Source organism: Vigna radiata, unplaced genomic scaffold (genome assembly GCF_000741045.1).
Source record: "Vigna radiata var. radiata cultivar VC1973A unplaced genomic scaffold, Vradiata_ver6 scaffold_7, whole genome shotgun sequence".
In the NCBI taxonomy this organism is placed as follows: Eukaryota; Viridiplantae; Streptophyta; class Magnoliopsida; order Fabales; family Fabaceae; genus Vigna; species Vigna radiata.
In genome coordinates, this window is record NW_014543262.1 from 562,749 (window position 1) to 586,080 (window position 23,332).

At 30.1% G+C, this 23,332-nt stretch overlaps 1 protein-coding gene across 1 annotated transcript; it reads left to right on the forward strand.

Moving 5' to 3' along the window:
* Positions 1 to 5,156: 5,156 nt before the first annotated feature.
* On the forward strand, positions 5,157 to 19,263 carry LOC106753830. The gene is made up of 9 exons (XM_014635693.2): positions 5,157 to 5,275; positions 5,380 to 5,597; positions 7,008 to 7,567; positions 7,797 to 8,679; positions 9,767 to 9,782; positions 15,435 to 15,545; positions 17,021 to 17,238; positions 17,347 to 17,906; positions 18,171 to 19,263. The coding sequence occupies exons 1-9, from the start codon at positions 5,158 to 5,160 to the stop codon at positions 19,105 to 19,107; spliced, it is 3,621 nt and encodes a 1,206-aa protein (XP_014491179.1). The 5' UTR covers position 5,157; the 3' UTR covers positions 19,108 to 19,263.
* The last annotated feature ends 4,069 nt before the right edge of the window (positions 19,264 to 23,332 follow it).

Sequence of the window (23,332 nt, forward strand, 5' to 3'; positions counted from 1 at the left end):
TTTTTTTTTTTTTTTTAGTTTTAAGAATGAAAGTTATTTAAATATCCTTGACTTTAAAACTTAGAATCCATAATATATGAAGGTATTTTTGTCTACTATAATCTAGTACACATTGTTAAAATGTACTAACTGAAAAACAGACGTACACACGTTAACAAACCCCTATATATGTATATATAAAATAAAATAAAAAAATCAGACACACTCACTTAACCCTAACACAGCTTCCTCACTTATCCATTTTGTTTCCCTCCCATCTCTATCCTCTTTCTCATCTACACACAACAATTCACGATATCGCAATTTGTTGCTCTTGCTCTATTGGTTTATTTGTTTGTCACTTTAATAACAAAATAATTGATGATGTTGATGTTGATAAAAAAATAAAACTTTTCAGTAATTGTGTAACTATATGAACGTAGTTTCGTTTAAAATGTTTTAGTAGCGAGAGTATGTAAAATGCTTTTTGTGCTTGCTATAAAGAAATAAAGATCGAAAAAATTCTCATTCACCGTGATGGTGATAAAACACAAGTATCAACTTGGATCAACCCACCGAGTTGATATTTGTTTTTATACATTTGTACAAATAATTGTGTATAATGTTAATTTGATAATATAATCATGAATAATCACCGAATTCAAGTTAACTATCGTGTTTTAAGTGGTGGTTGTAATGGTATTGAAATCAAAGTGTCTCATACGTAAAATAAAAATAAAAATTAAGCCTTCGATCCTTAAGTTCTAAACTACCACAAAGGATGAAGAAAGGAAATACAATGAAATCTATTGTAGTCTGAAAAAGAACTTTACTCAAACTTAAAATACCATTAATTCACCATTTGTTCTATGCTGCCCGAAACCTTTTTTTAATTGTTACTACAACTTTCTATCTAAATTGATTCGATGTCTTCAGAATTTGCTTGATCTAACATGAGGAATGGATATATGATAAACCTATTAAAATATATGGTGACACTCAATTTATTTAGTGTCAGACACATTATTATTTGAGATATCTGAACTTGGTTCAGCTCGTCTTTGTGCATTCTGTCTAATTTTCTCAGGTTGTTGTATGTAGGGATGAGAGAAAGAATGGAGATGAGAGAAAAAAAAAACCAGATAAGTGAAGAATGTGAGATAAGATTAAATGAATGTTTTTGATTATTTTTATTTTAAATTAAAATAAAAATCATTAAAATACTCTTGTGTTTAAAGTATGTCTTTTTTTATGAATGAGAATGTTTTTGTCTACTAAAATTTGATATATGTTATTAAAATGTACCAACTGTGAGAAAAAGAGATTATATAGATAAACAAACCATAAATATATATATATATATATATATATATATATATATATATATATATATATATATATATATATATATATTTCTCTGAATTGTTATTACCTGAATGTCAACCTTCACACTTATATAATTAATGAATTAACCTCAATTAGGCAATTTTTTTTTAAAAAAAAATCGATAAGTGCAATCACATAGATATAAATAATTATAAGTAATTCAATTTTTTATGAAAACAAATTATCCGTTTGAAAATCTCAATTGAGACATTGAAAATTAAAAGGGTTACTTCTTAAAATTAGCATGTCTAATCTTTCTCTCTTTGGAAATATATATGGTATTTTGTATTCAGCAAGGTGTCACGGACAACACTATGAACCTCAATCTCTTGTGAGGATTAATTAATCTAAGTACTAACTGCATAATTGCATCGAAAACACAAATTAAAATTATGGCATAATCTGTCATTATATGAAAATATTTGATTTTATTCCAATGACACAACATAGTCTCTATTAAACTTTAAGTGTTGCAGACGTAAGCAAGGACGTAATCGTAATTAACTTTATTTACTTACCCAAAAATAATGTCTTTTATTGCTTCTCATTTTTATTCCTATTTTAGTTTCAAGGAGCTATGTCTCTACTTAATGATGAATGCCTACGACCTTATTTTGCGGAAAAGATAACATTTGTAAATTATTATATTTATTGTCATTATTATGGAAGATAATATTAAACAAACTGCTTCTCAACATGTGAAACAAAACCTATAAATATAATATTTTAATTTATAAATTAATTTTTATCAATCGTATGGAGGTGTAATAGTTATATTTTATTACTTGTAACGTTTTTTATATTCTATTAATTAGTGTAAGATGAAAACAAATTATTTTTTAATTTGTTTCTCAAAATAAACTTTCCTTTTTAAAAGATATCAAATTATATTTACATAATTTCAAAAACAGGAAAATATACTAAGTATAAAACTAATCATTTTCTATCTTCTCAATTTACCTCTCTTGATATTCCCATATAATATGTTTATATAATTAATAGATGACTTTTTGTGTAACACAAGCCTCTAAAATAAAATTAAGTTTTTTCTTTATATATAAAGATTTCAAGTATAAAGGTTAATCTATATCAGACCAAGAAATATTTTCATGATTTCATTGATTGAATGCAAAAGAATCATATTCATGGTAGTTTTATTCTTTCTTTCAAAAAATTCATTCTATTGACGATGGTAGGCAGTTTTTAAATGTCTTCGAATGCCTTGATTTCTACAAAATTTTTTAAATTCCTTAAAAGTAAATTTTTTCCCTCTATTTGTGTGTAAGCAAATAATGTTTTCTCTAGTCTTCTTTTCTACCTGTGTTTTGAAACTTTTAAATAAAGAAAAAGTTTCTATTTCTCACTTAAAAAGTATATCCAAGTCTTTCAAGATAAATCACCAATAAAACTTATGATATATCTCTTATTTATGCTTGAAGTTGGTTAAATAGGTATGAACCACCTGCATATTCTTTTATGCTCTCCAAAGGTTTTTCTTTGATATTGCATTTCAGTGTTGTTTCGTTGCCAAACATTATGTACATAGATCCTTGGGAGTTGTGATAGGAGGCAACCATTTCACCATTTGTTTAGTGATCAATGTTTTAAAGTCATCATAGCTTAAATGTCCTAACCGATTATGTCATTGTTAAGCATCATAAGTCAAGTCAACTTGACAACAAGTTGATGTTCCTCTAGTGGCTGTGAATACCAACATCTTGTTTCCACTCATTTTTATTTCATTAATCTGGCCTCTTTTAAGATGAACAATATTGCACTTGTTTTTCTAAATGGTTATACTCAACCCTTTTTTCTTGAAGTTGTCCTATGTTCAATAAATTATTTTATGGTTAGGAACATAAAATACATTTGTAATAACATACCATTCACTAGTATCCGAATACTCCCTTTCCCATCACATCTATGCGGGTATCATTGTCAAGCTTTACTTTATGATGAAAGTTTTTATATAACTCTATGAACTAATCCTTATTCTCATTCATGTGGTTATGGCGTCTAGAATCTAGAAACCATTCATTTGTCTTTCCTTCTTTAAGTTCCAAAGAGGTTATTAACGAGGGTTCATCCTTTTGTTCCACCATATTTTCTATTTCATCATAATTCGCTTTCTTCTCCCACATAGGACATTCATATTGAAAATATCCCATTTTATGACATTTGAAGGATTCAATTTTAGCCTTATTGAATGAATGTCATCCCCTTTCTCTACCTCGATAAAATCCTTCTCTAATTCTCCTTTTTCCTCTACCTCTTTGCTTCTTGTATCAGTCACAATCTACATTACTTGCTTCACTTTTGTAGAAAACCTCACCCGTTGCTCATGAACCAGAAGGCTGCTTTGTAGTTCATCCATTATCATGGTATCCATATTATTGGATTCTTCAATAAAACATTACCACAGAGTTAAATTTTGCTATCATAGACCGTAAGATTTTTGCAGTTATGATAAAGTTCAACCAAGATAGGAATTCACCAACTCTCCTTCCTTCATCTGCAGTGTTTCAAAATCCTTGCATAAAGCTTGTAGCAATGTTCTTTTCACTCATGTTAAGCCCTAGAATTTTTGTTTCATGGAATCCCATATATTTTTAGATGTCTTATAATTTAAAATAGTATCCAAAATTTCCCTATCAATTGCTTGATAAAGATAATTTTTTATCTTCAAATCTTTCAACTTCTACTCCTCTAATGGCTTGATTTCTGCCTCAATTGCTTTGGCTTTATTTAGAATGACTATGATTTCATGTTCCACTAGATGTCAATATTCCTTTAAATGAAGGAAATTCTTCATCAATTTTGCTCAATGCTCGTAATATCCATTAAATTTTGGAATCTCTAGTTGTATGTATTTGATAGATTTTACCATTCCTATCTATTGGGCCTTAAGAACTCACTCTTACATATGTTTCACTCAATCTCATTTAATTTAAAAATCTTCACATATTTCTCTCATTTTCACTCGATGGTTTTTTGATTTAGGTTTTTATGAAGAAATTGTAAAATGAATACAAATAAGGTAAAATAATATTTTAAATTTATACTAGTTTGTATGGATAAAAAACTTAAATAGTATTATATTTTATAATCAAATGTAAAGATTCAAAGTCTCCACATTTTTACAGTTATGGGTGTTTAAACAAAGAATATAATTTGTTATAACTAATGTTTGCATATTTCAATCTACCGAAATTCTCAAAAGGTTACCAACAAAATTTAAGGTAGTATTATCACATTTATTTATTACTTAAAATTTATCATTAAATATTTATCACTAAAAATATGTAAAATAAATATCCATCGCAAAATTTTGCAAATAATTTCTAATTTCCTTCTAATAATACGGTGACTTAGTGAGTTATTGATTTTAATTGTTACATATTTTTCTTTTTGTTTCTTTTTCAAAATGTTAAATATTTTTCTTAGTTTACATTGAGAAAAGAAATTTGTATCTTAAAATTATAAAAAAAATCAACAACATTTATTAGATGTTATGTCAAACTAGTAGTCAATATGACAAATTGGACAATGTAATGTTTATATGCCCAGTTTGATAGAAAGGATAAAGAAAAAGAAGAAAAGATAAAATAAGGGAAGTAAGAAATAAAGAAGTAGATGTTGTTTAGTTAGAAATAAATAAATGGAAAGAATATATATATATATATATATATATATATATATATATATATATATATATATATATATATATATATATATATATATATATATATATTACAATGTGAGTTTATGGCATATGCTGAACAGATGTTAAAGATGGAGGCAGAGAAAAACATTAGCATAAGAGACAGCGGCGAGGTGGCGGAGAAAGAAGAGGTTCTACACCGTAAAAACCATCGACGAGGAGGCATGAGAACATTACCCTTCATCCTTGGTACATCTTAATTACTTCTTTTTTTCCTATTTGCTTGAAATCATCAATTTGACTCATTACATATTCAAAGATTGAATAACTTGGAATTATTGGGTGTTGTGCAGGAAATGAATTTTGTGACAGATTTGCAAGTTCTGGTTTTCATGCGAACATGATAAACTATTTGACACAAGAGTTGAACATGCCAATGGTAGCTGCCTCCAACTTGCTCACTGCTTTCGCTGGAACTTCCAGCTTCACTCCTCTCTTTGGTGCTCTAATTGCTGACTCCTTTGCTGGCCGTTTTTGGACCATTCTTCTCGCTTCATTCATCTATCAACTGGTTTATTACATTCTTCTCTTTCTACAATTTCTCTCATAACAACTGGATTTGTTATTAGATTTTTGGCTCTGTCTATGCCTCTTTTAAAACATACACTTCCACTATTCTCCATTTCCTCATTCTTTTATTTTCCTTTCTTTATTTTACTATTTGGGTTTAGTTATTTACTCTTTTTTATAATTTCTTGTTAATTCTCAAATCTTAAAAAAAATCTGAGAAGTTCTTTTTATATTTTGAAGTATTTAACGGATAAATCCTCAATGATACTGAATCTACACACTTTATAAATCCTTTTTGTTCATAATTTCGTCATTTTTCCAACAATTTTAAGACGAATAATAACACCAACTATACACCAGAGATGTCACATAGTATTTTCGAGTTTCGAAACACAGACAATCTTTGCTAAACTTTTTTTTGGATATTTTAAAAATCAAAGATACAACTAAAAAGTGTGTTGCTACAAAGGGCTAAAAAATTATTTGTTAAAGCTCTAAATAGGTGTAAGGAAAAACTTGATCATAAGAGTAAAGTTAATTTTAAAAATTCTCCTCTAATTGAATCTAGCCTCATTTTTAAGGAAAATAGAGTTAGGAACCATAGTCTTTCTCAAAAAATATATAGTTGAAGGAGAAAATATGATTATTTATTACACTCATTTTTGAAATAAATCTAATGATCAAATGTCAGCAAATAAGTTGTAGACTCTAGTGCTATTAGACACATATGTGCAAACATAAATGTTTTACCTCCTATATTGACGTGTGAGATGGAGAAGAACGTGTGTATCTCAATGATTGCAGGACAACTCCTCTTCTTGGAAAAGGGAAAGTGTCTCTAAAACTCATATTTAAAAAGATTTTGGCATTAAGTGGTGTGTTATAGGTGTCTTCAATAAGAGTTAATCTGACAAGAATTATAGAAAAGTTGAAGTTAAAATGTCATTTAAATCTCACAAGATTATAATAATGACAAAAATAATGCTTTCTGGGGAAGAGATAGAATACTATGATCTTGGTCTATTTGTACTCAATATTTAAGAAATTGTTAATAAATCATATTATTCAGCTTACATTATTAACTCGTATAATATGTCACATGTAAACTCCTCCTATATTATTATAAAATTACAATAACCAGAATTAATTATAATATGTATGATAAAGATAAATAATAAATGTAATATATATGTAAAATATAAAATTATAAGTGTTAAATTTTTTGACTTATAAAATTTCAAGTTTAGGTCTTTAACTGTTTTAAACCTTTAACAAATATTATCTGAAATGTTAATATTGAACACTATTAAATTAACTTAAAAGAGTTATATTTATTATTTTTTAAAATATGAATATCGAAATGTGAGACGAAACCATTTATAATTTGGGCACAGTGTTGTTGTTGATACAGGGATTGATTGTTATTACTTTATCAGCTATAATACCCCATCTGCGCCCCCCAGCATGCTCAACACAGCTGAACTGCAGAGAAGCCTCATCCTCTCAGCTCTGGATACTGTACGTCTCTCTTTTACTCATAGCAGTTGGCACAGGGGGCATTAGACCCTGTGTTGTCACCTTTTCAGCAGACCAATTTGACATGACCAAAACAGGAGTAGCATCAAGGAACTGGAACCTCTTCAATTGGTACTCCTTCTGCATGGCCTTGGCTTCTCTAACTGCTTTGACCATTGTTGTTTACATTCAAGACAACATGGGATGGGGTTGGGGTCTTGGAATTCCAACCATTGCCATGCTCATATCCATCATTGTCTTTGTCTTGGGCTCACCACTCTATAGAACCGTCAAACCAAATGGTAGTCCTATCGTTCGTTTGGCACAAGTACTTGTTGCTGCTGTAAAGAAGAGAAAGGAGCCTTTGCCCCAGGATCACAAGCTTTTGTACCAAAATTGGGACCTAGATGCTGCTATTTCCTCCGAAGGAAGGCTTCTACACTCTCATCAATTCAAGTATGTCACTTCAACAATGTGCTAGTTTAAAATTTCATACTCAAACCAACCCACCAAATCATGGTGATTGAAAAACAAAGTACACACGATATTCATAATTTGAACACCCGCAATCCTTATGAGTTGCAACTGTTACATTTATACGATTATATCTATCTATCTATATCTAGATATATGTAGATGTTTTTAGCTGATTTTCTCAAGATTGAACCAGTTTTTATACATGCAGATGTTTGGACAAGGCTGCAATTGTGACAGAAGAAGAAGGAAGAGATCCAAATGCAGCACCAGACTTGTGGAAATTAGCGACGGTGCACAGAGTCGAGGAGCTAAAATCCATCATTAGAATGCTTCCAATTTGGGCCTCCGGAATTTTGCTGATAGCTGCATCATCGTCTCATAATTTTGTGATTCTGCAGGCTCGCACGATGGATAGACACCTCTTTCACAACTTCCAAATCCCCCCAGCGAGCATGAGCATTTTCACTGTTCTAACCATGATGGTAGGTGTTGTTCTCTACGAACGGCTTTTTGTTCCATTCATCCGTAGGTTCACAAAGAACCCTTCAGGAATCACAACCCTACAAAGAATGGGAGTAGGTTTTGTGGTTAGCATTATAGCCACACTGGTCTCAGCATGGGTGGAAATCAAGAGAAAAAAAGTTGCTGCCAAGTACCACTTATTGGACAGTCCAAGAGCAACTATTCCTATAAGCGTGTTCTGGTTGGTACCTCAGTATTGTCTGCATGGGGTTGCTGAAGTTTTCATGGTTGTGGGCCATTTGGAATTTCTGTATGATCAGTCACCGGAAAGCATGAGGAGCACTGCTGTAGCTCTATACTGCATAACCACTGCCATTGGGAACTATGTTGGTACAGTTATGGTCTCGCTAGTTCATAAGTATTCTGGTAAGGAAAGGAACTGGTTGCCTGATACCAACCTCAACAGGGGTAGATTGGACTGCTACTTTTATTTTCTTAGTGGGATCCAACTTTTCAATCTCATTTATTTTCTAATATGTGCATGCTTTTACACTTACAAGTCCCTCCAGGAAATTACTCAAGTTAATAATCTCCGTGATTTGGAACAAGACAAACAAAACATCTCTTCTGTCACTTAGGTGGTATATTTAAGGAGGTACCACAAGTTAATTTTTAATTAATGAAAAATAGTTCCTTAATAGTAAAGAATTGGCTCTCATGTATCTTTCTTTTTCCAAGAATGACACTAATCTTTTTGCACAGATAATTTCTCTTACCACCCTCATATTCTACACTTTCATAGGTGTGAATAAAGTTCAAATTGTTTATAGTCCAAAGATTCTGAATTGCATAATCTAGATCTTGAAATTGTAATCCGGATCACATAGTATTCTATGTTGCATCATATCAAATATGTTTTAAGTTTGTAATCTGATGAATATATGTTACTACAATCTCAAATATATTTTTATTTTATGCAATATATAAAATTATATTGTGAATTTCGTAACCCAGAAATCTAAAATATATTTCTGAATTTAAAAATAAATTACTAGATTTCTCTATTTTTTCAAATTTAGAAATATATTTTGAAGCATAGTTTAAAATATATTTTTAAATTCTATCATCTCGTAAAGACCCACAAAGCATAGAAATGGAGAAAGAAATAGTCCTTTTAACACGGTCCATTTTCCTGCACCGCCTTTTTCTCCTTCCTGCACCAGTATAAAACCTAATAACCCAATTATACCCTTCATTAGAATTATATACCTAAACCCTAATTATTTTTCTCCCTTCCCTTCTGTGAAACAGCCCCTTCTCCTCGTTCTCTATTCTACCTTCCCACTATAACATTACAACAAATTAAAAAAACAAAAAGTCAAAGTACTACTTGGATACTGTGATATTGCATGAACAATAAAAATAAATAAATAAATAAAAATTAGACATTGATTACAAATAAGAAATTAGCTAAATTTCTTAAAATATGGAGTGCTAAAATACCGCTTAAAGGTCGTAAAGTGCAAAGGTATTTTGTTTCGTACATACGTACTTCTTGTAACGGTTTTATTTTATGTATTGCTTTAGTTTTTAGTGCACAAATGCTCTAACTAAGGTATCCATTCATTGCTTTTCCATATTGCATGCCTATAAGAGTTATGAGGAGTGTTGACTTTAGATAATATGACGAAAAGTATAATTATATTCATTGAATAGATAGCCAATGAAGGAAGTTTTTATGATTTTACTTGTGGTATGAAAAAGGAATTATGTCTCATAGGTTATAGGGATTTAAGCTGTTATGGATTGAGTTTGTATTATGTAACTTTGTTGTTATGACATCTTAGTTAAGGTAGTATGACAAATGCAAATTTTTAAATCTAATTTAATGTATATGTCTTTTAGAAATAGAATCAAGTGTTTATGGTGGTTGATGCTAACATGAAATTGGTTGTAATATTTGTATGATTTCATTTATATAAATATACCAAAGCTTTAAAAACTCTAACTTAACTTATTTTATGTTATTGCGTTATTTATCAATTATGACAATAATGTGTTTTATGAGAATATATGATAAAAAAAATATTATATTTTTAGTTATTTATTCTCTAGTGGAAAATATACTTTTTATAACAGCCTTTTATACTTGTTAAAATTCACTGGTAAGTAGTGTGGTGATATTGTTATAAATAAGAAAAGCTTTTATATATTGGTTGCACTGAGAACATGTATAGAAAGTGACACAGTGACAAAATTGTAATAAATTATAGAATTTGTATACCGGTTGCAACCAAAACAGATATATAAAGTCATTTTTCTATACATATTATACCTAGAACGAGTATAAAATGTGTGATGTGTTAGAAATGTAATATTGGAGGAATTTTTCTATACCGATTAGACACTATAATCGGTATAGAAAAATTCTACCTTAAATCTCCTTCGTTCTCATTCACTGATTCTCGTTCTTCTTTGTTTGTGTTCTCGTTTTCCTTTGTTCTCATTCACTAGTTTTCGTTCACTTGTTCGATGGTTGCCATTATTGGAGCTGTCGCCTTGGCGGTTGGGTGAAGCTGTTGTTTGATGTCACTGATAGCCATTGTTGAAGTTGTTTACTGTGGTTGAAGCTATTCTTGTTTGTGATGGTTGAAGCCCTCGTTGTTGTTGGTCCTCCGGTGCTTCGCTATTGTGGTGGGTTTGTAAGTGCGTGGTGGTGTACTGGTGTGCATTTGGCCCTTGTTTGTGGTGTGCGTTTGCCAGTGTCACGTGGTATGTTGGGTGTTCCAACTATAGATATTGCTAGCTGCTTGGTGAACTTGGCAGGCCATAATCAGCTGCTTGGTGAACTTTGTTGTCTGCATGGTGTTCTAACAACAAGGTAAGTCATTTTATTGGTTATCATACATAATGTTTTGGGCATAAATTTGGGATTTTGGACAATGGGCATGTGCTATTTTGGTGCAGTTAAAATTAGGTTGTAGAGAGCATATGGCTTGAGTTTCAATTGTTACATTAATTTAAAAAAAAATTCTCGTGTAGAATAATTTAACTCTGGTAATGTGTTTATTTCATCTGTAGTTTTTGCTTAATGTTTATTTTCTAGGTCCTATGTTATGTAATGATTCAGCCATATTTGATTTTTGCAAGCCAATAACTAACGTTTCTAGTGATCTCATGTTCAAATTAGGAGCATTAAACTTCACACTTCACATGGTAAAGAACCAACCATTCTTATATGAGGTTTGGTATTCTTCATTATCTTCTGTGGTTGAGAATCTTAAGAGTTCACGAATATTTGAAAACTTTCTAATTTTATTATTACTTTTATTTTTATTTTGCTATCAAATATATACCACCAATCTTATGTTTGAATATTTTTAATGCATATGCATTGTAAGCATCATGCCCAACCTTAGTTCAATTCACTAATGGTTGTTAAGTGGTAACATAACCATGAACATAATGCTTCATGGTTTTCTTGGGCTGATTTTCTATTGTTTGTCCATTCTCTCTCTGGATTTTCAAGATTTTCAAAGCTTCCCCAGACCAATATTAAATTAAAGTAGTTATCATTGCAAACATGGCTTTGTGGGTGCTCATCAGGTGCAAAAGATGCATTTACATGGAGTCATTTGTAGATGCAAGGCCAACAAATTATACAGTTTAGTATTATAACAGTTTATGCACAACATATAAGATGTTATTTTGTCCCTAGGACGCTCAACTAAACCTTCATTTTATTAGTTTTAAGTTCACATGGTGTTTTCATCTTTGTCCAAATAGAATACTAAACAATGTATGATATCTTGGGCCATTATATTTTTTAGGCTTTGCCTCTGATTAATTGTCAATTTCTTCTATTATTGAAGAGTTGTGGAACACTGGTAGGCTCCCTTTAGCCACTAGGTTTTAACAAACTGAGTTTTAAATTTTGAGCCACCTTGCATGTTGTGACCGTAAATGACGCCATAACTCGCAGTCTTTCTCTCAGGAACTTAAAATTTTACTGACTCCTAGTGTTGATTTGGAAAAGAAAGAAGAAGTTAAACCATTAAGTTCCAGATGATTTTGCATTATTAATAAGAAGAACAAAAACCTATAAAGAATTATTGAGTATCACAGGTTTAGTAGATTTGGTTTGTAAATTTACTATGTAAAATCATTTTGTGTTCCAATGCATGTGGTATTCTTTTGTCTTAATTTTGTACTTATGTTGTTTATACAAATATGTTTATTTTAGAACTTGAAGTTGGTTATTTCAGATACAATAAAGGAAGTTGGTGTCGACATATCATCCATCCTTGCGACAACAAAGAAAACAACACACAACAAACAACATAAAAACAAGGATAAACTAGTAGTAAAATAGTTCATCATAAATATAATAAAAATTCAATCATACATTATATTACACACATAATAAAGCATACATCTTAAATCAATCACAACTTTAGACTTGACTCATCCGAATATAGTATGAATGTCAAACTAGGATAGTTTATGCACTTGTAATGATAATACAGTTGGCCCACCCCAAGCTACCATACAAGGATAGTCCACTTCATACTTATAAATGAGCTCAAAGTTGTAATTATTTATGAAACAATGTGTTTTCCTCATAGAAAAAGTTGTAATAAGAAGTAGAAAAGTTGTGTAGTAAATTGTACAGGAACTTATACATCATTGGAAATGTTGCCAGATGTTTATCGCTAAGCCAACCTTTACTCGCTCAGCCATAAAGAAGAATCTTCGCTCAACGCACCATCATTACTCACTAAGCAAATGGGATCAGTTAGAGGATAGTAATGGAGATTTTCACTCAATGAATTCATAACTGTGCGTTGAGTGAATTAATTGAATGAAAGTTGGCTTTTAAGTGAGACAAACAAAAAAAAGTAACTTTTGACAGAGCAAAGAAACAAAAAACATTGCAATCTTTAGGAGACTACTTCAAGGCATCCAGACAACGTTGTATGCAAGGAATTTCTAAACTGTGTACGTTCTTAATTCACCTCTAAACATACTCTAAAACTGAATTTACTCATTCTAACCCCTAACTCAAAAACTCACCTACCAAAACCCTGCATTTTTTTTTTACCAAAAACACATACAACTTAATCAAATCCAATTCTCTTCCACAATTAACTCAAAATACAACATCACTACATATCTCAACAATACCACCCATCATAAAATTCCAGTTTAACACAAAATCATACAAATCTAGCAAAAGTCATGTGATCAAACACAACTTCACAACCAAAATTCATATAAATCCCAAAAACTACCAAACATCATACTATCAAAGCATAATACTAGCTTTCCTTACACTAAGGCTACGGATCTCTAAGAACGAACACCCTTTGCTTTCCGCACAAGGAATTCTAAAAACACCTACAAATCACCAAACTGTGATAGGAAAAAGTCCTTAGGACCACAAATTGACAAAGAACCAAGAAATGGACACTAATGGTACATGCGTCAGGGTTTCCTAAGCATGATCATAAACAAAGAACGAAAAGAAAAAAAAAAGGTAAAAACTTACTTGCTTTAAACGAAGAACTGATTGGTTAGAAATAGAGATTACTCAATTGTGATCTCAAAAGAACTTCCCCGATCATCAAAGAGATGATCGGGGTGTTAAATTTTTTAGAGAGAAGATAGAGTACTCTAAAAATAATGGTTTCTAGAAAGATGTTACATTTTAAAACAATGAAACTCGTTTATAACAAAATTATTTACAAATAAATCATTTAATATTAAATTAACCGACTCTCACTATTTTTAAACTATCACCGTTTCTAAAATACCATTTTCTGGAGTTTTACATGTACTAAATATTTTTTAGTTATATATTTCAAAATTTCATTTTATTCTTAATTATATTTCAAAAGTATAAAAAAATTAAAATAAATTATTTAGATAGACATAAATATACGTACTCTAAATGACCCATTGTTAGTTTTATAATCACTATATTTTTGTTTATTTTTTTAAAAAACATAGACTTTGCAACTAGTTTATACAATGATATTAGTTAGCTGGGAGAGTAATATAAGCAAGTAGACGTAATTTAGCCATATCGTGTATCTATAGATTATTATATATTTTTTAACAACTTGCATGCACTCTCTCGGTAGTCAATGGAAAGAGTCTATTACGATTTATTTAATTATACTAAGGGTTGTCACCTCCATAAAATATAGTTAACATATTCACAGTTTTAAAATCTTGTATATAGTTAACAAATTAACAAATAGAGCTACAATTTGCAAATAAAAACAAGCAAAGTTTGTTTTTATAAAAGTATAAACAATGTTTTTCATTTATTTTTTTGCCAGCTGGAGCTAATTTTCATTACAAAGCTATTGTTGTAACTATTTAATAGCCCTTAGATATAGTTAAAATAAGTGTAATTTCAGATCAATTTTTTTAGTTTTCAAGTTATATCTGTTTAATTCTTTTATCAAGTCTCATGCATTTAATAACTATGTAAAAGATAAAAGTTTGTTAATTTATTTATAAAATTATAACTTCATATTATCATAATTATTAATATTGTATTTTGATTCTAGTTTAATTTTGATTCCTCTAATTTAAATTATGTGTAACTATCCTTTTGCACTATTTTAAAAATGACGCAAATTTAATCTGTCCGTCAATTTCTTTCAACTTAAAATTTCCAAATTTAGTAGAAAACTTGAAAAAACTTTGAAGGAAAAAAATACGAGATGATTCGTTTTGTGTAATGAAGGACTTAGAACAATTGATGAATATTTTGAATAAAAAAAGGTCAAGATTTTAGAAGATAATTAACTGCAAAACTCAATCTACTTAATTAAAAAAATATAGATTAAATTAACTTAAAAAACATAATTAAAATTTAAACACTAGTGGAAAAATAGTATTATGACAAAATATTATGATGGATGAAAATTATCCATTATAATAGGTTGATTGATAATACACTGGATTTATTAGGATGAACTTGTCATAATACATTGGATTATGATGGACTTTTTTGTCTGTCATAAATGCACAGACTTATTATGACCTCCAGAACTATGATATCAGGTTATTCGTCATAATAGGTCATTTTTACATGTTATAAAAAGTAATTTTTGAAATACACCTATAATTTAATATTCCCTTTGACAACCCCACATGAGCAAATGGATTGGAGACAACCTTTGAAAACTGAGAACAGCACATGCTAAAGACGTACGTTTATATTATTATATTTTATGGGTGTGTATATTTATATATGCAATAATGCGATTATAATGTCTATATATAGCCATATATATAGATATAGATGAGGACAAAAAGTGGTAAAGGGTGAGTGTTACATTACAGATATCAGTGGCGTATACGATAACAGAAGAAGATATGGAGATAGAGAAGAAGAGTGTGGAAATGGATAGTGGCGAGGTTACTGAGAAGAAACCACAGCAACGTCGTGGTGGTATCAGAACATTACCTTTCATCCTTGGTGAGACAACATTATATTATTGTTTTGTTTTTTTACCATTTACTAATACCCTTTTTAATGAGTCTTATTTGTCTCTTAAAATGGTTGAATGGCTTTAAGAAAAACAAGATTATAACAGAGGATTAGAAACTGCTTTGTAATTCTGATTATGCATGTCTGATTTTTGCTAATAATGATTAGGTTAAGTTTACTCATAAAAGAACTAAAGTGGACTGGAAACCAACAATTGAGATTGGAATACAATGCATGTATATGTATAATAAATTATAAAATCATTTAAATTTAATTTTATATTAAGTTTTTTTTAATCAATAATTAAAATTATCCTTTTACTCTCTCTATTTTAGTTTTTGAAAATAGTAGCTAGTGTAAAATTATTTCCATTTTTAGATCCAATTTTTATAAAGAATATTATTTTAGTTCACTATGGAGTCTATGACCATTAGACTAAAATACGAAAAAGACTGATTTATAAAAAGTCAGGATAATGTTTGTATATTTTTTAGGAACATGCGTGAAATTATATTATATTGGATAGATGTTATTTCCTTAATTGATAGGAAAAACTTCACAAATCATGTGTCAGTAATTTAACCATTTTAGTGGTCACCTAATTTACTATTATAGTGACTCGATCTTTCGTCTTGTACGGCTCATATATAACTTATCTTTCTAACTTATCATTATTTTACAGTTTAACTATAAGTTTTTAAATATATATATATATATATATATATATATATATATATATATATATATATATATATATATATATATTGATTTCAATAATTACTAATTTCTCCTATAAGGATATAAGGATCTGGTTGACCATTTCTAATAAAATTTCCTTTAACAATTATATTTTATTTTTCACAAATTAAATTAAAAAATGATAAAGTTCAGTAGTACTTGGACCAATATTTTGATGGTACAATATTTAGTTTGAATTAATGACCGATTCTCCACTAAAATTCATTTGAAAAATTAATATTTTCTAATAATACATTCATTTTATTTAAAAATTACTTCTCAAAATATATGTTATCGATACTGTAAATTCACTATTCTATTATTTGATTTTAAAAAATTAACGTTTTTGATATTATAACCAAATGTATGTTAGACATTTATTAAAATGGATAATTATACTTAAAGACAACATTTTCTTACAAACATTTAAATATCATTTACATGTAATTATGTATTGATTCATGCTAATATTTAGTTTCATACATCGTATTTGTATATCTTGATAGGTTGTTTGTTACATATATGAAGTTTTATATTAACTAAAAATAGAATCAATTTAAATTATATATTTAGATATAAATTTTATAAATCACTTATGTGAATTTAGTTAAATTTAAATTTTACTTCTTATGTATGATAAAATATTATTGTATTTTCATGCATAATGAGTTTAACATTGTTTATGAATGTTGAGGTAAATGGTTGTTGGGTGTGTGAATATGCAGCAAATGAATTCTGTGATAGATTTGCAGTAGCTGGTTTCAATGGAAACTTGATAAGTTACCTGACCCAAGTGCTGAACATGCCACTGGTATCTGCCTCAAACATTCTCACTATATATGGTGGAACAGCTAGTTTCACCCCTCTTCTTGGTGCTCTCATTGCTGAGTCCTTTGCTGGTCGCTTTTGGACTATCACTGTTGCTTCTCTTATCTATCAACTGGTTTCTTACCAATCTCATCATATTCTCACTCACTTACTCAATCTGTAATCACAATAATCAACCTTCCAACTACACTAAATATTATGTTTTTTCTCTTGCTTCATACAGGGACTGGTCAGTTTAACAGTATCAGCTATACTGCCCCATTTTCGTCCCCCACCATGCCCAACACAAGTGAATTGCCAAGAAGCCAAACCTTCTCAACTCAGCATATTCTACATCTCTCTCCTACTAACATCTCTTGGATCAGGTGGCATTAGGCCTTGTGTTGTGCCCTTTTTAGGGGACCAATTTGACATGACCAAAAATGGTGTGGCATCTAGGAAATGGAACCTCTTCAATTGGTATTTTTTCAGCCTGGGATTGGCTTCTCTTAGTGCCTTGACCATTGTTGTTTACATTCAAGACAACACGGGCTGGGGTTGGGGCTTTGGCATACCAACTATTGTCATGTTTGTATCCATCATTGCCTTTGTGTTGGGGTCACCACTCTACAAGACTCAGAAACCAGAAGGTAGCCCTTTGGTTCGTTTGCTTCAAGTCATTGTGGCTGCTGTAAAGAAGAGGAACAAGACTTTGCCAAATGATCCCAAGTTTTTGTACCAAAACAGTGACCTCGATGCTGCTATCTGTCTCGAAGGAAGACTTTTACACACAAATCAATTTAAGTAAGTCAAATATTTGGTTCTCAGGTCTTATTTTCAAAACAGTGAAATCACATCTCAGCCAATATAAAAAGTATATGATTCTATTTCTAACATTCCATATGCATGAATATGCACTTAACAAGATAATAAGGGATTTCATATTGATTCCACGAATAGGTAAAATATCATCTGCTAAGGGGTTTCACTGACCCAACATTGCTAACAACTTCATAATAGAATAGTTGATGCATTTGCACGCTAAACATTGCTTCACTATATCCACAGATGGTTAGACAAGGCTGCAATTGTCACAGGGGAAGAAAGCAGAGACCCAAATGCACCACCAAACTGGTGGAAATTGGCCACTGTTCATAGAGTTGAGGAGCTAAAATCCATCATTAGAATCATTCCAATTTCTTCCTCAGGAATTTTGCTCATAGCTGCTTCATCACATCTTCCCAGCTTTGTAATTCAACAAGCCCGCACAATGGATCGACACCTCTCTCACTCATTCCAAATTTCCCCAGCCAACATGTCCATTTTCAGTGTACTAACCTTGATGTCAGGAGTTGTTCTATACGAACGCCTCTTTGTTCCGTTTATCCGTAGGTTCACAAAGAACCCTCCAGGAATCACAACCCTACAAAGAATGGGAATAGGCTTTGTGATTAACACTATAGCCACATTAATTTCAGCACCAGTTGAAGTAAAAAGAAAAGCTGTTGCTGCCAAGTACCACTTATTGGATAGTCCAAATTCCACTATTCCTATCAGTGTGTTCTGGTTGGTGCCTCAGTATTGTTTGCATGGCTTAGCAGATGTTTTCATGTCTGTGGGGCTTTTTGAGTTTCTCTATGATCAATCACCTGAAAGCATGAGAAGCACTGCCACTGCTTTGTACTGTATAGTAATTGCCCTTGGGAGCTATGCTGGTACACTAGTTGTATCACTTGTGCATAAGTATAGTGGCAAGGAGGAGAATTGGTTGCCTGATAGGAACCTCAACAGGGGTAGGTTGGACTACTATTACTTGCTTGTTACTGCGATTCAAGTCTTGAATATCATTTATTTTGGAATTTGTGTTTGGTTTTACACTTACAAGCCCTTGGAAGAATTTACTCAAGTGAGCATTCACAAGGATTTGGAATTGGAACAGGACAATAATACAAACATCTCATCTCCCAATCCCAAAGATGGTGGAGATGCTGAATACATAAAGTAAAGAATATGGTGTATTTCCGTTCCACTCGTCATTAGTTTGAATGGTATAATCTCAAGGTTTTATCGAATATCATGTATGTCATATTTCAGTTTATGGTTATACTAATGAAACTTGAAACTTGAAACTGTTTAAGAATGACAATAATATTACAAAATTGTGTAATTATGCAATAAAGAGCAGATGCAAACTAGGAATATATGTTGAACATGTGAATTAGCGGATGCTGCGGAGTTTGGTAACTGGAAATTATGGAAGCAATGAAAAAGTTGATAAAGTAGACGTGCCAAAATGGTACTGAATAAAATAAGATCAAGTAGTTAAAAATATTTAATATGATTTTAAAAAAATAAAACAGAAAAGAAGAGTATTACCGACAGTTATAATTTCTTAGAAACAGTCAGAAGCTGTCGTAATGACCTATTACCGACGGTTTAGTGAAAGTCAAAAAGTCATTAGTAAATTCTTTGTCACTAATCTTTATTGACGATTTTTATCCCTCGGTAATTATCAAAGGGCAGGAGTCTTAAGTAATTACTGAAGGGCAGAATCCCTCGGTAATTACTGAGAGACCAAAGTCTTCGATAATTACTGAAGGGCAAAAGCCTTTGGTAAAACCTCCGGTTACATGCAATAAAAAATATATCATGTTTGTATTTCTTATTCAATCACATATACCTGCATAACAGTTTCAAACCACAGATAGACCTGCATATTGTGTATCCCAAAATCATCTGATCATTGATGAAAAATCAAAATGTACTAATAATATCATATTGTACTAACATCCATTATGTTCTAACAATATCATATCATCCATTTTTGAGCAAAGATAATGTAGCAAAATCATAATGTACTAACATCTAAATGTACTAACATTAGTATGTTCTAACAACTATGATCAATAACAAAATAGAACTAAAAATCTACATAGTCATCATAATGATCTTCATAATCTTGGTAATTTTTTTTCTTAAATAATAAGAGAAAAACTAACTAGTATAAATCTTTTGCAATTTGTACTTGCAGCTTCCTGCCTTAGTAGATGAAATTCCAATGCTTCTCACATAGTAGATCCCGTTCCAAAAGTATGGCATAACCTTTATTGCTCAGCTTATATATGTCAAAGTGTAAAAACTCAAACTGAGTATAGTTTCTATTATTTCTCACGGGAGACTTTTATGAAATATATTATGTACATACTTAAGTTGAGACTTAAACTTCAAGTTTGTTGCAAAACTTTCTATTTCTGATCAGATTTAAACGTGCTTAATAATAAATGGCAATGTCGGATCTTTCAAAAGAAATAACTTTGCATGCTACCTTTAATTATTTTCTATGTGATCTTTTTCTCTGTGGTTGAATTAATACTTTCCCCGACTTGCTAGGGATTGAATATAATCTAAACCACTGTAATGTCGTCATCTATATCAAGTGTTTCCTTTAACTTATGCATATCTAAGGACGTAAATCTATTCTTGAACAGTCAGCAAGAAATTTCAGAAATTTTCAGTCTTATCTTAGTGGTATGTGGCAAACTTTTAAGAAATTCAAAATATATTTTAAATGCACAACTTACCTCAACCAAGAGGAAGACCCGTAGGCTTTTTGAAAATCTCCTGGCCAAGGATTAATGATGTCTCTCTCCACTATTGCCTTCTTCTAGTTATGTTTGCCCTAAACTCGACACCAATGTTATAGCTTCGATTTCTGGCTCCTTTAACAACATCTCTAGTGACATTACTTTTCTTGTTAGTGTAGGATCTCCTCTGGTAAGAATTTCCCGCTCGACCTGCCTACTTGTCGTCCCCGCTCGACCCTCTCCTCGTGTCTAGACATAAATCTCTCTTGCTCTTCTTTAGGCTGTTGAGGAATGATGTTCACCAATTGCGTGTCCACCACCTGCTTCATTATATCAAACCCTTTGTAATTGGTGGGAATATTAAAAAATACTGCAGCTTGAGCTATGGCCTTCTAAAACCTCTAGTATATTCATTGAAAATTACGTTGTTGAGTAGCCTTATATTTGGTATTTATATTATACCGACTAAGGCTTATAACTGCTATTTATTAATTACAAAGCACATCTATTATAAACATAACACCAGTCACTACATATACTAAAAGAAATTAAGAAAACATCCAAAGACATAATTAAACTCAAAAACAATAAATAAATACAGTTATATAATTAATAACCTATTATTTATCATTGATTTATGTAAATATGCATTAATATAGTAATAAGTATTTATTCAATCTTTAAATCATATATGTATTAATGAGGTAATAATTATTCATTCAATCTTTAAATTATATATGCATTAATTTATTAAATTATGATATACATTAATGGGATAATAATTATTCAATCAATATTTAGATTATAAGTAATAATTATGCTTGTAATTTTTAAATTATATATGCACGATATAATAATTTTTCATTATTCAATCTTTAAATTATTCTTTAAATTATATATATGCATTAATGAGATAATGATTATTTATTCAATCTTTAAATTATATATGCACTAACGAAGTAATAATTATTCATTCAATTTTTAAATTATATATACATTAATGAGGTAATAAGTATTCATTCAATTTTTATATTATATGTATTGATAAGATAATAATTATTCATTAAAATTATTATTGTTAATATTAATATTACTTATTATTATTAAACCCATGACTTTTTAACTTTCTTAAAACCTCCTGTTTTATGATTCCAATTACCTATCTCAATTTATTCATCTTCGTGTTTTTGGTGTCACAGAATTTTTTTTTTCAAAATATACATTTATATTTAAAATCACACATTTATTAATTAATATTATATAATGAGAACGTCAAAGATTTTAAGAGTAATTATTGGATTACAAACCAAATCTTAAAAGTAGATTAAAATTACAAACCACAACGTTTCATGATTTAAAATACATATTTAAAAGTCCCAAAGAGTGTTTCCCTAACGCATCCTCGTACTAAACGTCTTCAGTTTTACCTGAAAATCATCTACTCTCATATAACGACACGAGTTATGCGATCATCGTAGACACACAAGTAGGGTGAGCTAACCAAATATAGAAAAACACAAGTTACAGATAAATTTACTTACATACTTTGAATATTTAATAATATTATTAGTGTATTAATAAAATCATATTATTTTTCATCTCTTATTCGTAATGATTAGATTTATCTTGATTATTCTTGTTCACATACATATATAATAAAACCAGTCCTTCATATGGACTGCGGATAAGAGTCGTCCTCCGCTCATCACTTTGGACATATTTCCCTGGTTCTACAAGGGCTTACAAATAAAAACATTGGTGAATAACATCCATTCACCAAACACAATACTCAACACAAGTCAGAAACCCTTGCGAAATATTTATATCATCTGAAAAGAGAAAAAATAACAAGACTCGAATCCACCTATTGTCTTATCTTATATATAGACAAAAGAAAATATTTTTTAAGTACCGAAATAAAACATAATGACCCAGTGATACATGATAAAACTAGATAACCAATAAAAAAATTTCTGTTAAACTCTAATATTTCAACATCCATCAATTTATCATAATCAGTGTCTTTCTAGATTGTACAAAAGAATGTTCATGCTAAAAAAAATTTAAGATTTTTCACGGCCAAAATAAATTATTAAAATAAATCATAATTATCTTAAAACGATACTCACGGACTAAACAAAAGATGTATTGGAAAGTTATATGAAATGATAAATACATCTCTTATTAAAGATAAATAAAACAACGTGAAGTTTACAAGAATTATTCAATCTATATTTACTTATATTAAATGATTGAAATCATAGATTTGAATGGAATATAATATTATTATTTGGTATTCAAATAAGAAATAAAGATAGAGGACTAGCTACTGTAAGGGTGTGTTTAGTTGGGGGTGATGGAAGGAGAGTGATTGGAGAAGAGTGATTGAAGGAGAGTGATGGAATGGATTTGAAGGGATTTGAGGGTGATTTTTTTTGTGTTTAGTTGAGTGGATTTGAAGGTAAATGAAAGTGAGTTTGGGGATGAATTTTGTGAGAATTAGTGTAGGATTTGATTGATGTGACACTTTTAAAAAATTTGTTTAATTGGTAAAATTTGAAGATTATCAAAATGTCCCTAGGTATTAAAATAATATAAAATGATTTTTGTGAATGTTATATTTAATTGAAAAAATGTTTATTAATA

Bases quoted from the DNA above. Each gene is read 5' to 3' on its own strand.
- LOC106753830 (XM_014635693.2), top strand. From the start codon at position 5,158: ATGGAGGCAGAGAAAAACATTAGCATAAGAGACAGCGGCGAGGTGGCG. The intron at 5,276-5,379 runs GTACATCTTAAT...GGTGTTGTGCAG, and splicing joins AACATTACCCTTCATCCTTG to GAAATGAATTTTGTGACAGA. The intron at 7,568-7,796 runs GTATGTCACTTC...TTATACATGCAG, and splicing joins CTACACTCTCATCAATTCAA to ATGTTTGGACAAGGCTGCAA.